Raw genomic sequence first — 18,024 nt, forward strand, 5'->3', positions numbered from 1 at the left:
CAAGACTATAGTGAAGATCAGGGAGTTGTGGTCACTGTCTCTGAAATGCTCTCACACTGAGAGATCTGACATCTGACCTGGTTCATTACCTATCAGCAGATCCAGTATGGCGAGTTGACCTGCCCCCTAGTGCACGGATACACTGAGCTGCCCCACGGTGCACGGATACACCGAGCTGCCCCACGGTGCACGGATACACCGAGCTGCCCCACGGTGCACGGATACACAGAGCTGCCCCTGAGTGCAGATATACACCGAGCTGCCCCACAGTGCACGGATACACCGAGCTGACCCCTAGTGCACGGATACACCGAGCTGCCCCACAGTGCACGGATACACCGAGCTGCCCTCTAGTTCACGGATACACCGAGCTGCCCCATAGTGCACGGATACACCGAGCTGCCCCATAGTGCACGGATACACCGAGCTTCCCCATAGTGCACGGATACACCGAGCTGCCCCACAGTGCACGGATGCACCGAGCTGCCCCACAGTGCACGGATACACCGAGCTACCCCACAGTGCACGGATACACCGAGCTGACCCCTAGTTCACACATTCACCGAGCTGACTCCTAGTGCACGGATACACCGAGCTGCCCCACGGTGCACTGATACACCGAGCTGCACCACGGTGCACGGATACACCGAGCTGCCCCACGGTGCACCGATACACCGAGCTGCACCACGGTGCACGGATACACCGAGCTGCCCTCTAGTTCACGGATACACCGAGCTGCCCCACAGTGCACGGATACACCGAGCTGCCCCACAGTGCACGGATACACCGAGCTGCCCCACAGTGCACGGATACACCGAGCTGCCCCACAGTGCACGGATACACCGAGCTGCCCCACAGTGCACGGATACACCGAGCTGCCCCACACTGCACAGATACACCGAGCTGCCCCACACTGCACAGATACACTGAGCTGCCCCCTCGTGCACGGATACACCGAGCTGCCCCACAGTGCACGGATACATCGAGCTGCCCCCTAGTGCACGGATACACCGAGCTGCCCCACAGTGCACGGATACACCGAGCTGCCCCACAGTGCACGGATACACAGAGCTGCCCCACAGTGCATGGATACACCGAGCTGCCCCCTCGCTCACACATTCATCGAGCTGCCCCATAGTGTAGTTCACACATTCACTGAGCTGCCCCTGAGTGCACGGATACACCGAGCTGCCCCACAGTGCACGGATACACTTACACCGAGCTTTCCCAGAGCTGCCCCCTAGTGCACGGTTACACAGAGCTGCCCCCTAGTTCACACATTCACCGAGCTGCCCCACAGTGCACGGATACACCGAGCTGCCCCACAGTGCACGGATACACCGAGCTGCCCCACAGTGCACGGATACACTGAGCTGCCCCACAGTGCACGGATACACCGAGCTTTCCCACAGTGCACGGATACACCGAGCTGCCCCCTAGTGCACGGTTACACAGAGCTGCCCCCTAGTTCACACATTCACCGAGCTGCCCCACAGTGCACGGATACACCGAGCTGCCCCCTAGTTCACACTGAGCTGTCCTACCCCTCCCCCCCCACACACACACACACACACACTCATCCTGCACTGATCACTTTTCACCTTTTATCGCTGCATATTCACGCATTTATACAACTGTTTGTTTTTTTATAGTGGTGCCAGTAACATTATATTGTCTCACACAAATGGGCACCTCACACTTGATGTCAATCATATCAAGTGCGTTTGTACAGCAAGTATTTGCCTGGGAGCCTTCCTCTCACTGCCAGCCCAGGGAGTCTTGGCTCTTGCTGCTGAGATCTGGTGACATGGCCATTCTACCAGATGTCTTGGGCAGATTTCTCAGAAACCCACCCCACAGTATCTAGAGGGTCATATCCCACCGTGTCAGAGTTGACCAGTGCCTGCTGGACTTAGAAACATAGAAAACGTACAGCACAATACTGGCCCTTCGGCCCACATTGCTGTGACAAACATGTCCTTACCTTAGAAATTACCTAGGATTACCCATAAACCTCTATTTTTCTAAGCTCCATGTACCTATCCAGGAGTCTCTTAAAAGACCCTATCCTATCCGCCTCCAACACCGTCGCCGGTAGCCCATTCCACGCACTCACCACCCTCCGCGTAAAAAACTTACCCCTGACATCTCCTCTGTACCTACTTCCAAACACCTTAAAACTGTGCCTTGTCACGTTAGCCATTTCATCCCTGGGAAAAAGTCTCCACCTATTCACATGATCAATGCCTCTCATCTTCCATCGCTCCAAGGAGAAAAGGCCAAGTTCACTCTATTCTCATAGGGCATGCTCCCCAATCCAGGCAACGTCCTTGTAAATTTCCTCTGCACCCTTTCTATGGTTTCCACGTCCTCCCTGTAGTGAGGCGGCTAGAACTCAGCACAGTATCCCAAGTGGGGTCTGACCAGAGTCAACCTGCGCAGCAGCTTTGAATGTCCTCTGAACTCAGATCCCAAGATCCCTCTGAACCTCCACACTGCCAAGAGTCTTACCATTACTACTATATTCTGCCATCATATTTGACCTACCAGAATGAACCACCTCACACTTATCTGGGTTGAACTCCATCTGCCACTTCTCAGCCCAGTTTTGCATCCTATCAATGTCCTGCTGTAACCTGTGACAACCCTCCACACTATCCACAACACCCCCAACCTTTGCGTCATCAGCAAACTTACTAAACCATCCCTCCACTTTCTCATCCAGGTCATTTATTAAAATCACGAAGAGTAAGGGTCCCAGAACAGATCCCCGAGGCACACCACTGCTCACCGACCTCCATGCAGATTATGACCCATCTACAACCACTCTTTGCCTCCTGTGAGCAAGCCAATTCTGGATCCACAAAGCAATGTCCCCTTGGATCCCATGCCTCCTTACTTTCTCAATAAGCCTTGCATGGGGTACCTTGTCAAGTGCCTTGCTGAATTCCATATATACTACATCTACTGCTCTACCTTCATCAATGAGTTTAGTCACATCCTCAAAAAATTCAATCAGGCTCGTAAGGCACGACCTGCTTTTAACAAAGCTATGCTGACTGTTCCTAATCATATTATGCCTCTCCCAATGTTCATAAATCCTGCCTCTCAGGATCTTTTCCATCAACTTACCAACCACTGAAGTAAGACTCACTGGTCTATCATTTCCTGGGCTATCTCTACTCCCTTTCTTGAATAAAGCAACAACATCCGCAACCCTCCATTTCTCTGGAACCTCTCCCGTACTCATTGATGATACAAAGATCATCACCAGAGGCTCAGCAATCTTCTCCCTTGCCTCCCACAGTAGCCTGGGATACATCTCATCTGGTCCTGATGACTTATCCAACTTGATGCATTCCAAAAGCTCCAGCACATCCTCTTTCTTAATATCTACATGCTCAAGCTTATCATCGTCATAGTCATATTGATTGATCCCGAGGGAAATTGGTTTTCGTTACAGCTGCACCAAGAATAGAGTATAAATATAGCAATATAAAACCATAAATAATTAAATAGTAATATGTAAATTATGCCAGGAAATAAGTCCAGGACCAGCCTATTGGCTCAACCGTAACAGGCTGCATGCACGACCGGCGCATGCACACCCAAGTCCACTAGTTCACTGTAGGTCATCCCTACAATCACCGAGATCCATTTCCGCAGTGAATACTGAATCAATGTTTTCATTAAGTACCTCTGCTATCTCCTTCGGTTCCATACACACTTTTCCACTGTCACACTTGATAGGTCCTATTCTCTCATGTCTTGCTTATCCTCTTGCTCTTCATATACTTGTAGAATGCCTTGGGGGGGGGGGGGGTTCCTTAATCCTGTCCGTCAAGGCCTTCTCATGGCCCCTTCTGGCTCTCCTAATTTCATTCTTAAACTCCTTCCTGCCAGCCTTATAATCTTCTAGATTTCTATCATTACCTAGTTTTTTGAACCTTTCCAATGGACTTGTGGTCATAGATAAACACAGAAATTCTGGAGATACTGAAAATCCAAAGCAATACATACAAAACGCTGGAGGAACTTAGCGAGCGAGGCACATCTATGGAGTGGAATAAACAGTCGACGTTTCAGGCCGACACCGTTCATCAGGAATGTAAAGGAGGGGTGGTGCAGAAGCCAGAATGAGAAGGCGGGGAAAGGAAAGGGTGACAGGTGAAGCCAGTTGAGGGGGAAGGTGGGTGGACAGGGAAGACAGAGACGGAGAGAGAGAAAGAGGGAGACGGAGAGAGAGACAGGGAGAGGGAGAGGATAAAAAAATCCTGATTGGTCTCTCTTTGTACTCAGTAGACCTATCAGTTTTCGTTCAAGGCGGGCTTTACAGTCGACCTCTCTCTCTTTCATTGTCCATCAGTTCAGTTTAGTGTCCTGCAGCGCCATGGCAGAATGTTCCAAAAAAAAAGGAAATATAAAACATACTTCATCCCAGACTACACTAAAGTGTACCCCTGCCTAATAGGGGTCAAAAATAATGACAGTGTTGCTCGCTGCACTGTTTGCAACAGTGACTTTTCTATGGCCCATGGTGGGTTAAATGACTGTAAAAGACATGTTGAGGTGAGTTTAACAGGTGTCATTCGTTCATTAGCATAGCTAACGTTATTTAAACTAGCTGACTAGCTGCTAAGCAGCTACTCTATTGATGTCCTCTGTGATGAGGCCAAACTCCCTGTAGACTTGCTTAAGGTTGTAATAGAATAAAAAACGACTCCATGATAATACAAGTACATATTTTAATGTAACATTTTCTGCATGAGACAATATAATAAGGATACACCTTATGCTTTTACTTCTTTTAGGGACCACAACATATTAGGGAGGCTAATTCATTGACACAGACTGCTGTGAGGTTGAGACCGCCCTGAAATGAGTTTTTGTTGGGTGAGATGTCTGGTACTTTGGGAGAAAAGGAAGGAGGAGTGGCACCAGGGGGAGGTGATGGGGAAGTGAAAAGAGGTAAGACGGGAGCCAGAGTGGGTAACAGGAAAGAGAGAAGGGCGAGAAATAATCGAAGTTGGAGAACTCGATATTCATACCGCCAGGTTGGAAGCTACACAGGCGGAACAGGAGGCAGTGGAGTAGGCTATGGGTACTGGAATAAAAAAACATGGTTTGCCACAGGAAATCCTTCCGGTTGCGGAAGGTGCGAAGGACAAGACGGTCCCCCAATCTTCCTCGGGTCTCACTGATGTACGAGAGACTGCACGGTGAGTACCAGATACAATAGATGACTCCGACAGACTTGTAGGTGAAGTGTTGACTCACCTGGAAGGGTCCTGAATGGAGGTGAGGGAGGAGGTATTGGACTTGTCCCGCTTGCAAGGGGTTAAGTGCCAAGAAGGGGGAATTGATGGTCCAAGTTTTTGTTCGCAAGACTTTTTCCATCAAGGACTGGTGAGCTGGAGAGGCCACGTCCAGCAACCTGGGGCGTTGTACGGTAACGTGGCCATTCCTATCCTCCCCAAGAGCAGACAGTCGACCCCCAGCTCCAGGGACTCGCAGGTCTCTCTACGCGGAATGATCGGAATGAATGGGCGCTCTCCACCAATCAGTTCCAGGAGATGCTCTGGTGTGGGGGCGGGACCGCGGCGGTTTCACCAATATGCTGCGGATAATGAAACGGAGGGGCGGGGATTGTGGCGGAACCACCAATCATCTTCAGAAAATGCGCTTGGGGGGCGGGAACAGCGGTGATGCAACCAATCCGATGTAGAGGAAGGAGCCGTAGGGCGGAACCACGTGACTACGCCTATTTTCATCGGCGGCGGCGGCAAGGACCTCCATTTTGTCGGTGAGCGGTCAGTCGGCGGCGGCAGCACTAGACAGGCACACGGGCCGGGAGTAGCAGGTAACTGGGGCTCCTGACCAGCGCGCCTAGTGGCCGGGCACCCCACCGTGCAGTGCCGGGCTCCGATCCCAGACGGATCGTGGTGGGGAAGGCGCCACCTCCCGCTCTACTAGGCCCCTACGTAGATCCCAGGCTTCAGGCCGCAACGGCCTGGTATTAGCCTCGACCTCCCGGTGCTGAAGCCCTCTTCCCCGGCTGTAGTTGTCAGTTGGAGGGGAGGGGCGGAGCGGCCGGGGACTGAGGGGAGAGGAGGAGGAGGAGGAGGAGGTGGGATGCGTGGTCCCTGCGGGGCGGGCGCGGTCTGGGGATGGCGCCGCCATTTTCTCCCATGTGGGCCGAGAACAAAGAGGCGGCGGCCGGGCTCGTGAGCCCATCGCCCCTGGCCTACAGCAGTCCCATTACCGGCAGGGGACTCTCTCTACACCGCTGTCCCGCTACTTTCCGGCCGTCTGTGGCCTCGATCCTCCCTTCCCTGCAGGGCTGTGCACAAGGGGCAGCCAGCTGGGTATTCCTGCGCCCGCCGTCTTTGTACTGCCATTGTTTCCCAGTCGCAACATTGAGCTGTGAATCAACTCCTGACTTGTTTTTTCTTCTGGCGGTGCCTCTGCCATTTGCACATGCAAAACATTGGAGGAACTCAGCAAAACAGGCGCATCTGTGGACATGAATAAACGGTCAGGATGCAGCATACAAACTCAAGCATGGGTAACACGATGAAGGCAGGGCTACTTTGTTAGGGATCTCCTGTACCCATGAACTGAAAAGGAAGGATAATGAAGGATTTCGGCACTTTATTAATTTCCTTAGACGCTTCCTGACCTGAGTTCCTCCAGCAATTTGTGTGTTACTCTGGATTTCCAGCACCTGCAGAGTCTCTTGTTTAGATTATGCCATGCCATGTCACTGGGAAAGTTGGATCCGATTTTGTAATTTGCGTTGAAAATAATCGACCCGCGCCCCTAGCCGGCGGCATCTTTGTGTCTACTTTTGGCATCTTTTGGAGAGAATCGGATTAATCCTGTGGTTTTAAGTATCATTTTAACTTGTCTTTGTTACAATGCAGCATTTACATGTTTATCGTTCGGCAAGACTGTTTTGTGGATTTTAATTGATCTGTTGCTTTATTTTGTTACTTTTTGCTTAATTGTAGCCTCCCTCCCACAGTTTACTGGTCTGAAATTACTTGTTCGGTAGTAGTTTCAGTATTCCTCCTGTGGCATAGTAAACAATGGCACTGCTTTCAACCAGCCCTTGAAATGTTAAAAGGCTAAGTAGTGTTATTGACAGAACCAGTCATTGATGTTTTCACATTTACCAGCTAATCATTAGCGGCACGTTTTAGATTTTCATTCCTTGAGCCTTGAGGGTTGCTGTTGGACGGTGTCCTTTAATCCACGTTATTTACAGTAATGCAGAGTTAACTGGTTAAGTGAATTCTTCACTTTAAAAGGCTTCGTCGTTTTGATCCATAGAGTACATTTATTATCGAACACCCCGTATTTCATGCTACCCTGAGATTCATTTTCTTGCTGGCATTCACAATAGAACAAAGAAACATAAGAATCAATTTAAAACTAAACAGCGAGTGTGCAAAAGACACAAATTATGCAAATACAGAAAGAAAAAGTAATAAATAATGAGAACTTGAGTTGAATGTTTGTATTTTGAAGTTGGTCTTTTGTAGTTTTGTGTACAAAGTTTCAGTGTGAAGAAGCTCCCAGTAATTCACAGATTTTTGTCTGGTCTTGCAGCCATGAATCATGGTTCGTGTCCTTTAGACTGCAAGGTGTACGTTGGGAATCTGGGAAATAATGGGAACAAGACTGAACTGGAGCGATCGTTTGGGTATTATGGCCCTCTCCGTAGTGTGTGGGTTGCCCGAAATCCACCAGGCTTCGCTTTTGTTGAGTTTGAAGATCCACGCGATGCTTCTGATGCTGTCAGGGAGCTAGATGGAAGGTAATCTTTCTTCAAAATTCATATCCCTTTCTGCAAGGCTTCTCCGAAAACCCTTGGCGCGCTCCGCGTAATTGTGTTATTGAAGGCAGGCAGTCTAATGGAGTCGTTGCAGTTTCCTGGGTATAGTTTTGCCTCCACTATTGCTCCACCTGCTGACTGGAATGAGAGACTTGCCGAATGCTGCCTTTCCAAGTGTCCATTTTGTGTGACTACAGCTTTGTGCTGCTTGGCAGATATATTCTTGTGACCCAGCCGGACTATTACTAATCATGAATCTCTGGTACTAGACTGTTTGCTTCATTGAATCCAAGTTTAAAAAAAAAGTCTGATCTTTCGTCTAGCGCAGCGGAGGCAGGTAGACTTTTGCTGATTAATGTGGTTGTGAAGGAGATGCTATTTTAGCTTAGTTTTAGATCTAATTGTACAATGGAAACATCTGATCTATTTGGCACCTCTTCCAATCTTCGAAGTAAATTTATTTGCAAAATACACATACTACCTTGAAATTCATTTTCTTGCAGGCATTCACAGTAAATACAAAGAAACACAATAGGATCAATGAAATACCACACGCGACAGAGACGGACCAACCAGTGTGCAAAAAAACAACATAGTGCGAATACAAAATTTTAAAAAAACACAGAAAATTATACTAAATAAATAAGTGAGTTCTATAAACCTCAAAGGTGAGTCCCTAGGTTGTGGAATCAGTTCAGTGAGTGAAGCTATCCACACCAGTTCAGCCTGATGGTTGAAACTTCGTTCTTCAAGTTTGTAATAACCATGCTGTCATTTGAGTGAAGCTTAATTATTCATGGATTTTAAAGTTGAAGCTGTAGGTTAATTGAGTGTCTGAACTATCAAAACAATCTCTTACCCCAAACCAAATTGAAAAGTTTTGCTCATTTTTTATTTTAATTACCTTTAGAGGTACAGTGCAGAGCAGGCCCTTCAAACTGTGCCACACAGTGATGCCCAATTTAACCTAATCACAGGGCAATGTACAATGACCTACTAACCAGACTGTGGGAGGAAATTCAGAGTCCACAGGGAGAATATACAAAGTTTGCAGATGATGTGGGTATCAGATTCTGAGCTGTGATAACATCGCACTGACCACTACACCATCATGGTGCCCTGACGTGCGATGTATGTTAGCATTCTTCACCTACACTAAACAGTAATTGACAGTAACTAGTTGTTAATTAGTCTGTCCTGGGATAAGGCCACACATTGTCAGCCTAGCATTGGTCGTCAAGGTGGTGCCAAGTTCCTTTGAACCATTGAATCACGCTGTCGCTGTCTGTTATGATATCTTAATGGACAATTGTTATCTCAGGTTAAATATCAGAGTATTTTTGTTTTTTTTTATTTAGAGATACAACATGGAATATAGGCCTTTCTGGCTCTTCGAGCCACGCCGCCCAGCAAACCCAGATTTAACCCTAACTTAATCACGATACAATGACCATTTAACCTAATCGGCACTTCTTTGGACTGTGGGAGGAAACCAGGGGAACTGGAGAACACCCACGCATTCCACAGGGAGGATGTACAGAGACTCCTTACAGAAGACGCCAGGATTGAATTCCAAACTCCTTCACCCCGAGCTGTAAGCCGTAATAGCAATGTGATAACCACTACGATACCGTGGCGTACATCAATAATATTGCCAAGACTTTCCTATCCTTGGTACCCAACTGGTCTGCTTACCTTTTGGGTTAGATTGACTTTGGAGTAGGTTAAGAGATCGGCATTACACTTTAGGCTAAAGAGCCTGTATTGTTTTAAATTCCTGGAGACCCAGTTTTCATGGGATTCATCGTTCGAGTCCGAACAATTCTTAAATATCAAATTCAAGTTCAGTTGTCGTTCAACCATCCTTGAATGCAGGCACACAGAACAGCATTACTCCAGGGCCAAGGTTTAAAACACAATGCCAACAGTGACACGTATAAGACAGCAGTAAATGTGCAGTCGCACAAAAAGATGAGGATACAGTTTCCATTATTGCATGATTTAGATTATCCAGGGAGTCCAGGAACATGAAGATTTTGTTCTAGATGCATGTCCTGGCTAACAAAAATTGCCGTATAGCAGAGAATGAATTGCATTTCCTTATTTGTAGATATTTGTTTCAGGATAACCAAGAAAAATTATTGTAATAGTTTAGAATCTTTGCTCTGAAATTTGCAGTGGGCTGTTGAACTTGTCTGTGTTTATGCAGGAGATGTGTGAGTGGGTAGATTCTGATTTGCTGATTTTCAGGAATCTTTGTGGCTGTCGTGTTCGTGTAGAACTCTCCAATGGCGAGAGACGCATTCGTAATCGTGGCCCGCCTCCAGCCTGGGCCCGGCGTTCCCGCGAGGATTATCGCCGTAGAAGCCCCCCAGTCCGCCGCAGGTAACACCTTTGGGCTTTGTTGTCTTGGTGTAGCTGTGCATGTAAAATTTAAGTTTTTGTAATTTTAACTCTTTTTGTTTAATTCATCTGTTTTTTTGAGATGTTTGCTTGATGTATTGGCTACTAGTGATGGGCGACATGGTTTTCAACAACAGCCTGAACTTCCACGTTGGCTTCTGTTGCATTTTGCTAAGTTTGTGCAGGCATGAACACCACGGTGTGTGGGTTGTTTGGGAAGGCACTGAGGATGCCATGATGAACCTGTCACAGCTCATTGCTACCTGAGCTGAGTTCTAAAGTACTGCTTTCAGAAAAGTTGAACTCCCAGTACCCAAATCTTGGGTTGGTCCAAGCAGTGAGTAATCTCGGCATGGACTTGCCTTAACCGCTGTAATCGCTGACCTGGAAGGGCACACGGTGGTAAACCTCATCTTCCACTGGTTAGATCGGTTTCCAGTCTCTGATTGATTGCCACCTCCCATCACTGCCATTACTCTAATCCTGGCGTCCTTGGTTGCCGACCTCCGTGGTTCTGGAAGTGCCCCATATGTAACTGGGTGGTGTACTGCTGGGGCTGTCACTACCTCTCCTTGCCACTGTTGGTTCAGAGTTTTTAACTTTGCTTATTTCACAGCATCACGATTACTCAGTGCTCTGGTACTAAAATACTGGTGCAGAGGGGATCAGAATTGGCTATGGGCCCTTAAGTGGATTGTTTTTACCCAGGTTTTCTCAAATCCAATCTATTTTTGAAGTTTGCTGTATTTTGCAGCCGGATAATTAGTTAATGGTGGAGTCTGGTGAATTACTGCTTCCAGGCTGTTACCTACCCAGCCTTCCACTGGTCTGTACACGTGTTACCCAGAATCAATGCCAATTCTCTATCTCAAAGATCAGTGTTTTAGTAAGTGCAGCACAGTACTAGGCTTTCTGCAACTGTGATCCCTTTGGATAACTTCAACATAGGTGGAATTTCTAAAATGAAAGTTGCATTGAAATCTGTCAGGTTTTTAAAGTATGTTTTTAAGGGGTTTATTGTAAGCTGGCCCTATGTTGACCAATGTTAAGATAAAGATGTTCAGAATGTTTCCAAATAACATACCATGAATTTGAACAATACAGTGTAAATGGCTGAAATTCTCTGATTTGGTGACATATTTGAGCTTCATTTAAGCTTGCTAGTGCAAACCTCAGCTGGGAGTTTTTGCAGAACGCAATAACCCAAGCTGAGGTTGTTGCAGGGGTGCACTGTGAGGGCACGTCTGGGCCTGCTGCACTCCAGCCAGGGTTCCTTCTACTGCTGCTCATCAATAGAATTTGAAGTGAGGTAGAGGCAGACCTCCCCCTTGGGAGGGTTTGGCAGCCAGTTGGTAATAAACGCTGTAACTCTGGCAAACATGCCTTCATGTTGGAGATGCCGGTTAGATTCCTGACGTTCATGTATGGCAGAGTTGGCTGCAACTGGGGCAAATGCGTCTTCATGTTGGAGATGCTGCTGGATGTTCAGGTACAGCTGAATTGGCATGTCTCTTCCCCTTCTAGGGATGCAAAGTGTGCCTGTCACCATGGGGCAGCAAGCAGCCTAGTGGCGTGTACTTCACGCTGGTTGCATTCAGAAGGAACCCTGATGAACAGGTATAAATTACAGCATGTTGCTGGATTCTGGCCATTTGCAATCAGATTGAGAGGTTAGATATTGCTGTTTTGCATTGTCACTCATCACTAATGGCTAAAATGAGATTGGTTTTACTGATGGCTTGTGTATTGCACTATTTATTTTTAAAGTTGCATTTTATCCATTGTTATTAATAAAAATGAACCCCCCTTGCAGAGTCACCATCATGCCTCTTCTCACCACCCTTCGAACCTGCATTAGCCAGTCAACTAGCCCTTTCAGCGTCATGTGACCAGCGCGCCCCAATCAGCTTGGCTGGTGTCGGTATCACATGACCAAGGCATGTCCAGTCGTCAGGTTGCACCAACCGCCCTTTGGTTCCCAAGCATGCTGTATCTCAGCCTCTTCTCCAACCATGACCAATCGGCAGCGGCTGCCTCAACTGCCCCGCACCACTCTGGTCAAATCAGCTGTTTACTTTCTCCACAACAGCAGCCGAACACTCAGCATTTGTGTCAGCAGCCTTCGGCTAAATAAAAAGCAGGAAAAAAACCACTACACCCCCCTCTGCCAACCAAATACCACGCATCTGGCAAACCTTTTCAGCAAATTCTACCTGGCCGTCAGTCCGGCAGCCTCACCTCTCCATTTCTAGCATGTTGAAAGCCAAAAAACTAGTAAGTTTTTCCTGCTTAATACAATAGTCTACTGCTGGTATAATGGAGTAAGCTTTTTGACAAGGTAACGAGACTAGCGTTTTAGGGGGCTGGCTGTGTATAGACAAAAGCTTTTTAGAAGGGGCAGGATGTTTTTTGCACTTGGGCACTGGAATAATTAGCAAGCTACTTGTGCATTTTAGCTAATGATTATTGTTAATTGATGCCTCTGATATTCTTGGCCACGAGTGCAAAAAGAACTAACTGGGCCAGAGTACCTCTGAAGGGAATGCCCTAAATTAAGAATTGATTTTAATTTAAAGGACACTAAAGGATTAATATGTATTCTTGATTTCTTACTGATGACATGTAAAATTTAATGAAGTCCCTTTTAAGTTTTGGAGACAATTATTGGCTCTTTTCTGGCCTGTGGCTACCTATTGAAGAATATGCCCAGTGTTGCCCCAAGACCTACTAGTTGAAAATTGGACACTTGGTCCCTTGAGAGGTGCCGTGGCCCTGGTGATGGTAAAGTGGGAATGATAACTGAAATTTATGTTAAAGCTATTCAGAGTAGATAGCCACTGCTAAAAGGGGGGGGGCGGGGAACAGCATGTTGGGAAAAATCATCAATGGGGAAACTGGCTGTCCAATACTGTGTCCTAAACGGGCAGTGGCCACATTGTGCCAATCGCCCAACAGTTGTCATCTTAGTGGCACTGTGCTTCTAATTGCTTTTATTCCTTTGAGAACTTGGCCCTAGATTTTTCTTCCCCCTCCCCTACTGAGGAAAGTATACAGTGGTGGCTTCATGGGATGGTGTGTTGTGTCTGCACAACACTGTTGGTCTTGTGTATGGGGGGGGGCAATTGCAATGGTAAAACATGCGTGTTCATTCTTTTTCACTGGTAATTTGGGTAGGATATAATTCCCTAATGGTGGTAAATGTGGTAATTGTCTCTAATTTAAAGAAAACTGGGGAATATTTACTGTTCTCTGTATTAAACTCTTTGAAAGCCACTACTGAATACAGTGTTTCCTCATTTAAGTGAAGTTGGTTTTGCTAAGTTTATGATGCAGATGTCAGGCTCACAGGTACTGCAGAGAGTTTATGAAATTGGACCTAAAGCCAGTTAACCCAAGCGTTTGAGGTAACAGTGCAGGTCTGAAGAATATAATAATTGAATTGTAGTTTATATCTATGTCAAAGTGCATTGCTATGATGGGACACCTTGTGCACCTTGGTGTTCTCAGTGCTGGGCATTGGGCAGGAAGAAAACTTACGCTGGGGCATTTTTCTTCATTTAGCAAACTAAACTGTTGAGCCACTGTAACTTGAGCTTTTCATGTGCTATGAAATTACCAGCGGCATTGCTAGTACTGGGAACATATCCAAGACCTAAAGCAAGATCAAAAGCCCCAAACCAGTGGACTAGTTTGTAATGTTTTCCGTTCCTGCTGTTAACCAATGGATTCCTCTAATTTTGGAACACGCAGTGTGCTATTGATTGTCCCATCATAGCAAGGATTTTGTAGAGCTTCAATTACACCAATGCAGGGTTTTTGGGGATTGTTTCACTGAGGGCAGACCCGTTGAAAGCTGAGTAGTCAGCTGATCTGTTCCTGCATTAATTCAGCAATTGGGTTTCATTTACTTTGCTGCTGTACTGTCCTCCTGTGACATAATGGTTGTGCATTGACCATTCAGTTCTCCATTGTTCTGTTATTTTGATTCCTGCAATGATTTATTTCTTTGCAAGATGCTGAAGAAATGAAAACCCTGCAGTGGTCTTATTTTGAAACTTATTGATTGTCACCTTGTAGATTACTTTAATCTTTAAAAACAGATTTTTGTGCAGGCGTTTGTCGGGCCTCAGGTGCAGTAATTAATTTGCCTTTATTAGTGAGTTGGGTTATTGGGACCGGCTGTGGTGCTTCACACCAGTCACTGCAGTGATTGTAGTCAGTTTCCTTCCTCACTAATTCCCCTCTCGCTCCTAGATCACCACCTCGCCGGAGGAGCTTTAGCAGAAGCCGCAGCAGGTACGTGTGGTGTTACTGGCAGGTTGCCATTTTAGCGGCAAGGTTTGCCTCGGTTCGGCCCGAGCCTTCCCAGACATTCTGTTCCAAGTATCATAATCACAGACGAGTTATTTAGCAGATGCCGGAGGAACTTAGCAAGTCTGTTAAAGGCCTTGGCCTGATCCGTCAGTATTAATTCCCCTACATTGATGCTGCCTGACTTGCTGAGTTCCTACAATTTGTGAGCATTGTATCAGTCTTCTTAACGTCAGCTCTTGTTCCTGCCTTATCTCTGAAGTGGAACCTTGTGTGCTTCACTAATCTTTGTCTCAAAGTTTGCCATTTTCCAAAGTCTGAAGTCAATCTCTGGCTGCTTTAAAGCTCTGAGTCTTTTAACTAGCATGAATGTATGTTCGATGCAAGTAACTAACCTAAGGTAGTTAGATGAGCATAGAACAGTACAGGCTCTGTAGCCCATGATGTGCCAACCTTTAAAACTGTTCTCAGATCAACCTGACCTGTTTTACATAGCCCTCTGTTTTTTTTTATCATCCATGTCTCTTAAATGTCCCTAGTGTATCTGCCTCTACTATACCTGACAGTGTTGCAGGCATCTGCTGCTTTATGGACCAAACTTGTATCTGACATCCTTCCCCCCCAATAGTTCCCTCCAATCACTTTAAAATTACACCCCTCATATTAACCATTGGGGGAAAAATCTCTCACTGTTTGATCTATTCCTCCTATTTGACACCTTTGTCAAGTCAGTTCTCATCCTCAGTGTATTTTTGATCTCATAACATGTTTTCATTTTGCTCTAGGTCCCTCTCAAGGGATCGCAGGAGAGAGAGATCCCTGTCCAGGGAGAGGAACCATAAGCAATCTCGCTCATTCTCCAGGTCTCGCAGGTAAGTTAATGCTCGCAATGAGGGGGATCAGTAGGGTTAAAGCAAGAAACAATAAGGATTAACTTTATTCACTATATACATTTAGACGGATTAAGAATTTGTTGTGTGTTGGTTAGTGTGCGACATGTAACACAAAATAACATTGAATAATTTAACAAAAAGGTTAAGGGGTTTAATGTGCATAAATGCATGAATGCCAGGCATGTATTTACAATGTAAACAGCATTATAAATATACTGTGGGGGTATCAGGGTAGTGTAGTTAACGAGATGCTATTATAGCTTGGGGTGATGACACCATCTCTGAGAATTTTATATGTCCTCATGAACACATGGATTTTCTCCAGGTGCTCTGGTTTCCCCTATACTGCACAAGACATACTGTCCTGTGATTAGTTTAGGGTTAAATGGATAGGTTGCTGAGCTCATTAGGTCAGAAGGGCCTGCTGTATCTTGAAATAAATGTTGAAATAATAGTTGGTTTACAGTGCAGTGATAAGGTAATAGGCTGGGAGGGCTGATCAGAGTAACTGCCTCTTTCTGAGCAAAGGATGCTTTCTTTTCTGGCAAATTTCTTCAGACTATTAGTTTTAGTCTAGTTTCATTTTGCAGAACTTCATCATTCGTATCGTGAGTTATGTAATTTACACCTATACTAGAGTATGCACGTTTTTGCACGTAATGTCAGGTATTGAAGGTATTTTGTATAACAGTTCTTTAGAATTACTGAGATAGTTATAATGAAGTCGGCTCTGTTTTAAACCAGTTTCCTTTTCTCTTATTTCAGCCGCTCCAGGTCAACTGATAGGAAGTGAATCTGAAGCACAGTGGCCTTTGAAGATCGTGTACAGACTGTTGGAGTTGTTAAGAATGTGATTGCATTTGTTTATTAGACTCTTCAGACATGCAGTTAAGCATTTTTTACCCTGTTTTAGCAGTTAGTTCATTGTGTTTTCTTGTACTCCATAATGTAACCAGTGATCAGATTTTCAGATGTAGAAATTCAGTCATGTGAATTGCAAGCAGAGTTGAATTTTTTTATATAAAGGCGGGAACTAAATTGTGGGCACATCATTGAATCCTTGTACAAGGGTTGGCTTGCCAGAACCGCTAAGCTTGTCCATCTTCAGTTGATGATAATTTCACCCCCTGCCCCATCTTCCCACAAGCAAGTCTGACCAGCCGTAGTTTTTGTTCATTTCTTGGTTATTGTCCGAGCTTGAGGGCTTTCTAACATAACATGACAGCACACCTGTGCCGTGCTATCTGAGGGTTGGGTGCTGTAATTGTTTTTTGTACGTACTCGTTGTGTTTCCTAAAATACCTTCGAGATGTTAAAACTGTAGTATAACTGTTTGTAAATCCTGCACCTGTTAGTTTGTAGTAGATTTCATTAGTGTAGTGACTCGGGGGCATTATTTGGAGGTGAATAATTAAAGAATGGGTGACCGGAAGATTTTGCAATATTCCAGTATTTGGGGAAAGGTTCCTTTAAGTTCAACAGAAGATCAGAACATTAAGAGTTTTAGTAGGCTTTTGAAAGGATTTGTGGTGTGGTAACTCTTTGGATTGGTAAATTTAATCTAGGAAGTGATATTTCTATCAGTTTTCCCTGTGTAAATTTCACATAATTGGCTACAGTGTTGGGGGAGAAGTGTTCTGTGTTTGTGGTACAGGTTAATTCCTAATCTGAAAATTGCTGTTTATTATGTCGGAAATGCTGGTGCTTAATCTTTCCCTTGTTAACGACTGCGTTGTAAATACCTGCGCTGCCCTGCTGTGTATTTTGCCCACTGGAGATAAGAGAAATTGGAGCAATACACTTTCTCCTTCATGATCTGAATCCTATTGTGACACTGCGCCATTTGTTTGCTGTTTTGTGACTTTCTTGGAAATAAACTTTGGTTACACATTTTCTGTAGTAGTTCATTGGCTTTTGTTCAGTGTGACAACTTGGGGTGATAGGCATAGAACACTACAGCACAGAAACAGGCCCATGAACCCCTCCCAGCCGTGTACCTATCCAAATATCTTAAATGTTGAAATCAAGCCCACATCAATCCTGTCTGTTGGCAGCTTATTCTACATTCCTGCCATCCTCTGAGTGAAGAAGTTCCCCCTTAAAATATTTCACCTTTAACCAATGACCTCTAGTCACCTGGCCCATCTTCAGTGGAAAAAGCCTTCTTGCATTTACCCTATTTATACCCCTCATAAATTTGTATACCTGTGTGAAATCTCCCCTATAGTTCATGTTCCCCTATAGTTCTAGCAATGTCCTGGTAAATTTTCTCTACTCTTTCAATCTTATTTACATCTTTCCTGTAGGTATATGACCGAAGCTGTTCACAATACTCCAAATTAGGCCTCTCCAGTGTCTTATGCAACTTCAACATAACATCCTATCTCCTGTATTTAGGACTTTTGTTTATGCAGGCCAATGCGCCAAATCTTTATTTACAACCCTATTGACCTGTGACACCACTTTAAATGAATTATGGAGCTGTAATCCCAGATTCCTCTGTTCTATGCACTTCTCAATGCCTTACCACTCAAAGTGTAAGACTACCCTGGTTTGTCCCCTCTAAGTGCAAAACCTCAC

General features: G+C 45.6%; 2 protein-coding genes across 9 annotated transcripts in view; one reads left to right on the forward strand and one right to left on the reverse strand.

Annotated features, from left to right (window-relative positions):
- LOC134343525 (parathyroid hormone 4-like) overlaps positions 1-5,518 on the reverse strand; it is a 48,038-nt gene extending 42,520 nt beyond the window's left edge. For 3 of the 5 annotated variants that reach the window (XR_010017248.1, XM_063042273.1, XM_063042271.1), the window contains exon 1: positions 4,021-4,242. The gene's annotated coding sequence lies outside the window, so the exon portion shown is untranslated. Of the gene's footprint in view, positions 1-4,020; positions 4,243-5,277 lie in introns of those variants that run through there. The other 2 variants (XM_063042272.1, XM_063042270.1) reach the window with 1 other exon arrangement.
- A 238-nt stretch (positions 5,519-5,756) lies between these two features.
- On the forward strand, positions 5,757-17,336 carry LOC134344232 (serine/arginine-rich splicing factor 3). Of its 4 annotated transcripts, none has more exons than XR_010017398.1 (6): positions 5,757-5,860; positions 7,612-7,819; positions 10,088-10,222; positions 12,054-12,514; positions 14,495-14,536; positions 15,337-15,423. XR_010017398.1 is itself a non-coding variant. In XM_063043685.1 (6 exons), exons 2-6 carry the CDS (start codon positions 7,614-7,616, stop codon positions 16,235-16,237), a joined length of 498 nt encoding a protein of 165 aa, XP_062899755.1. In that variant the 5' UTR covers positions 5,757-5,860; positions 7,612-7,613; the 3' UTR covers positions 16,238-17,336. The 4 variants fall into 4 exon arrangements, 3 of the variants coding, with proteins under 3 accessions (XP_062899755.1, XP_062899758.1, XP_062899756.1); XM_063043685.1 differs by lacking the exon at positions 12,054-12,514 and adding an exon at positions 16,210-17,336; XM_063043686.1 differs by lacking the exon at positions 12,054-12,514 and adding an exon at positions 16,210-17,336 and having other exon boundaries at positions 5,758-5,803.
- Positions 17,337-18,024: the final 688 nt, after the last annotated feature.

This window comes from Mobula hypostoma, chromosome 3 (assembly GCF_963921235.1).
Source record: "Mobula hypostoma chromosome 3, sMobHyp1.1, whole genome shotgun sequence".
Classification (NCBI taxonomy): Eukaryota; Metazoa; Chordata; class Chondrichthyes; order Myliobatiformes; family Myliobatidae; genus Mobula; species Mobula hypostoma.

Coding starts and splice junctions, on each gene's coding strand:
- LOC134344232 (XM_063043685.1), top strand. CDS start 7,614: ATGAATCATGGTTCGTGTCCTTTAGACTGCAAGGTGTACGTTGGGAAT. Junction 7,820..10,087: donor GTCAGGGAGCTAGATGGAAG/GTAATCTTTCTT, acceptor GCTGATTTTCAG/GAATCTTTGTGGCTGTCGTG. Junction 15,424..16,209: donor TCATTCTCCAGGTCTCGCAG/GTAAGTTAATGC, acceptor CTCTTATTTCAG/CCGCTCCAGGTCAACTGATA.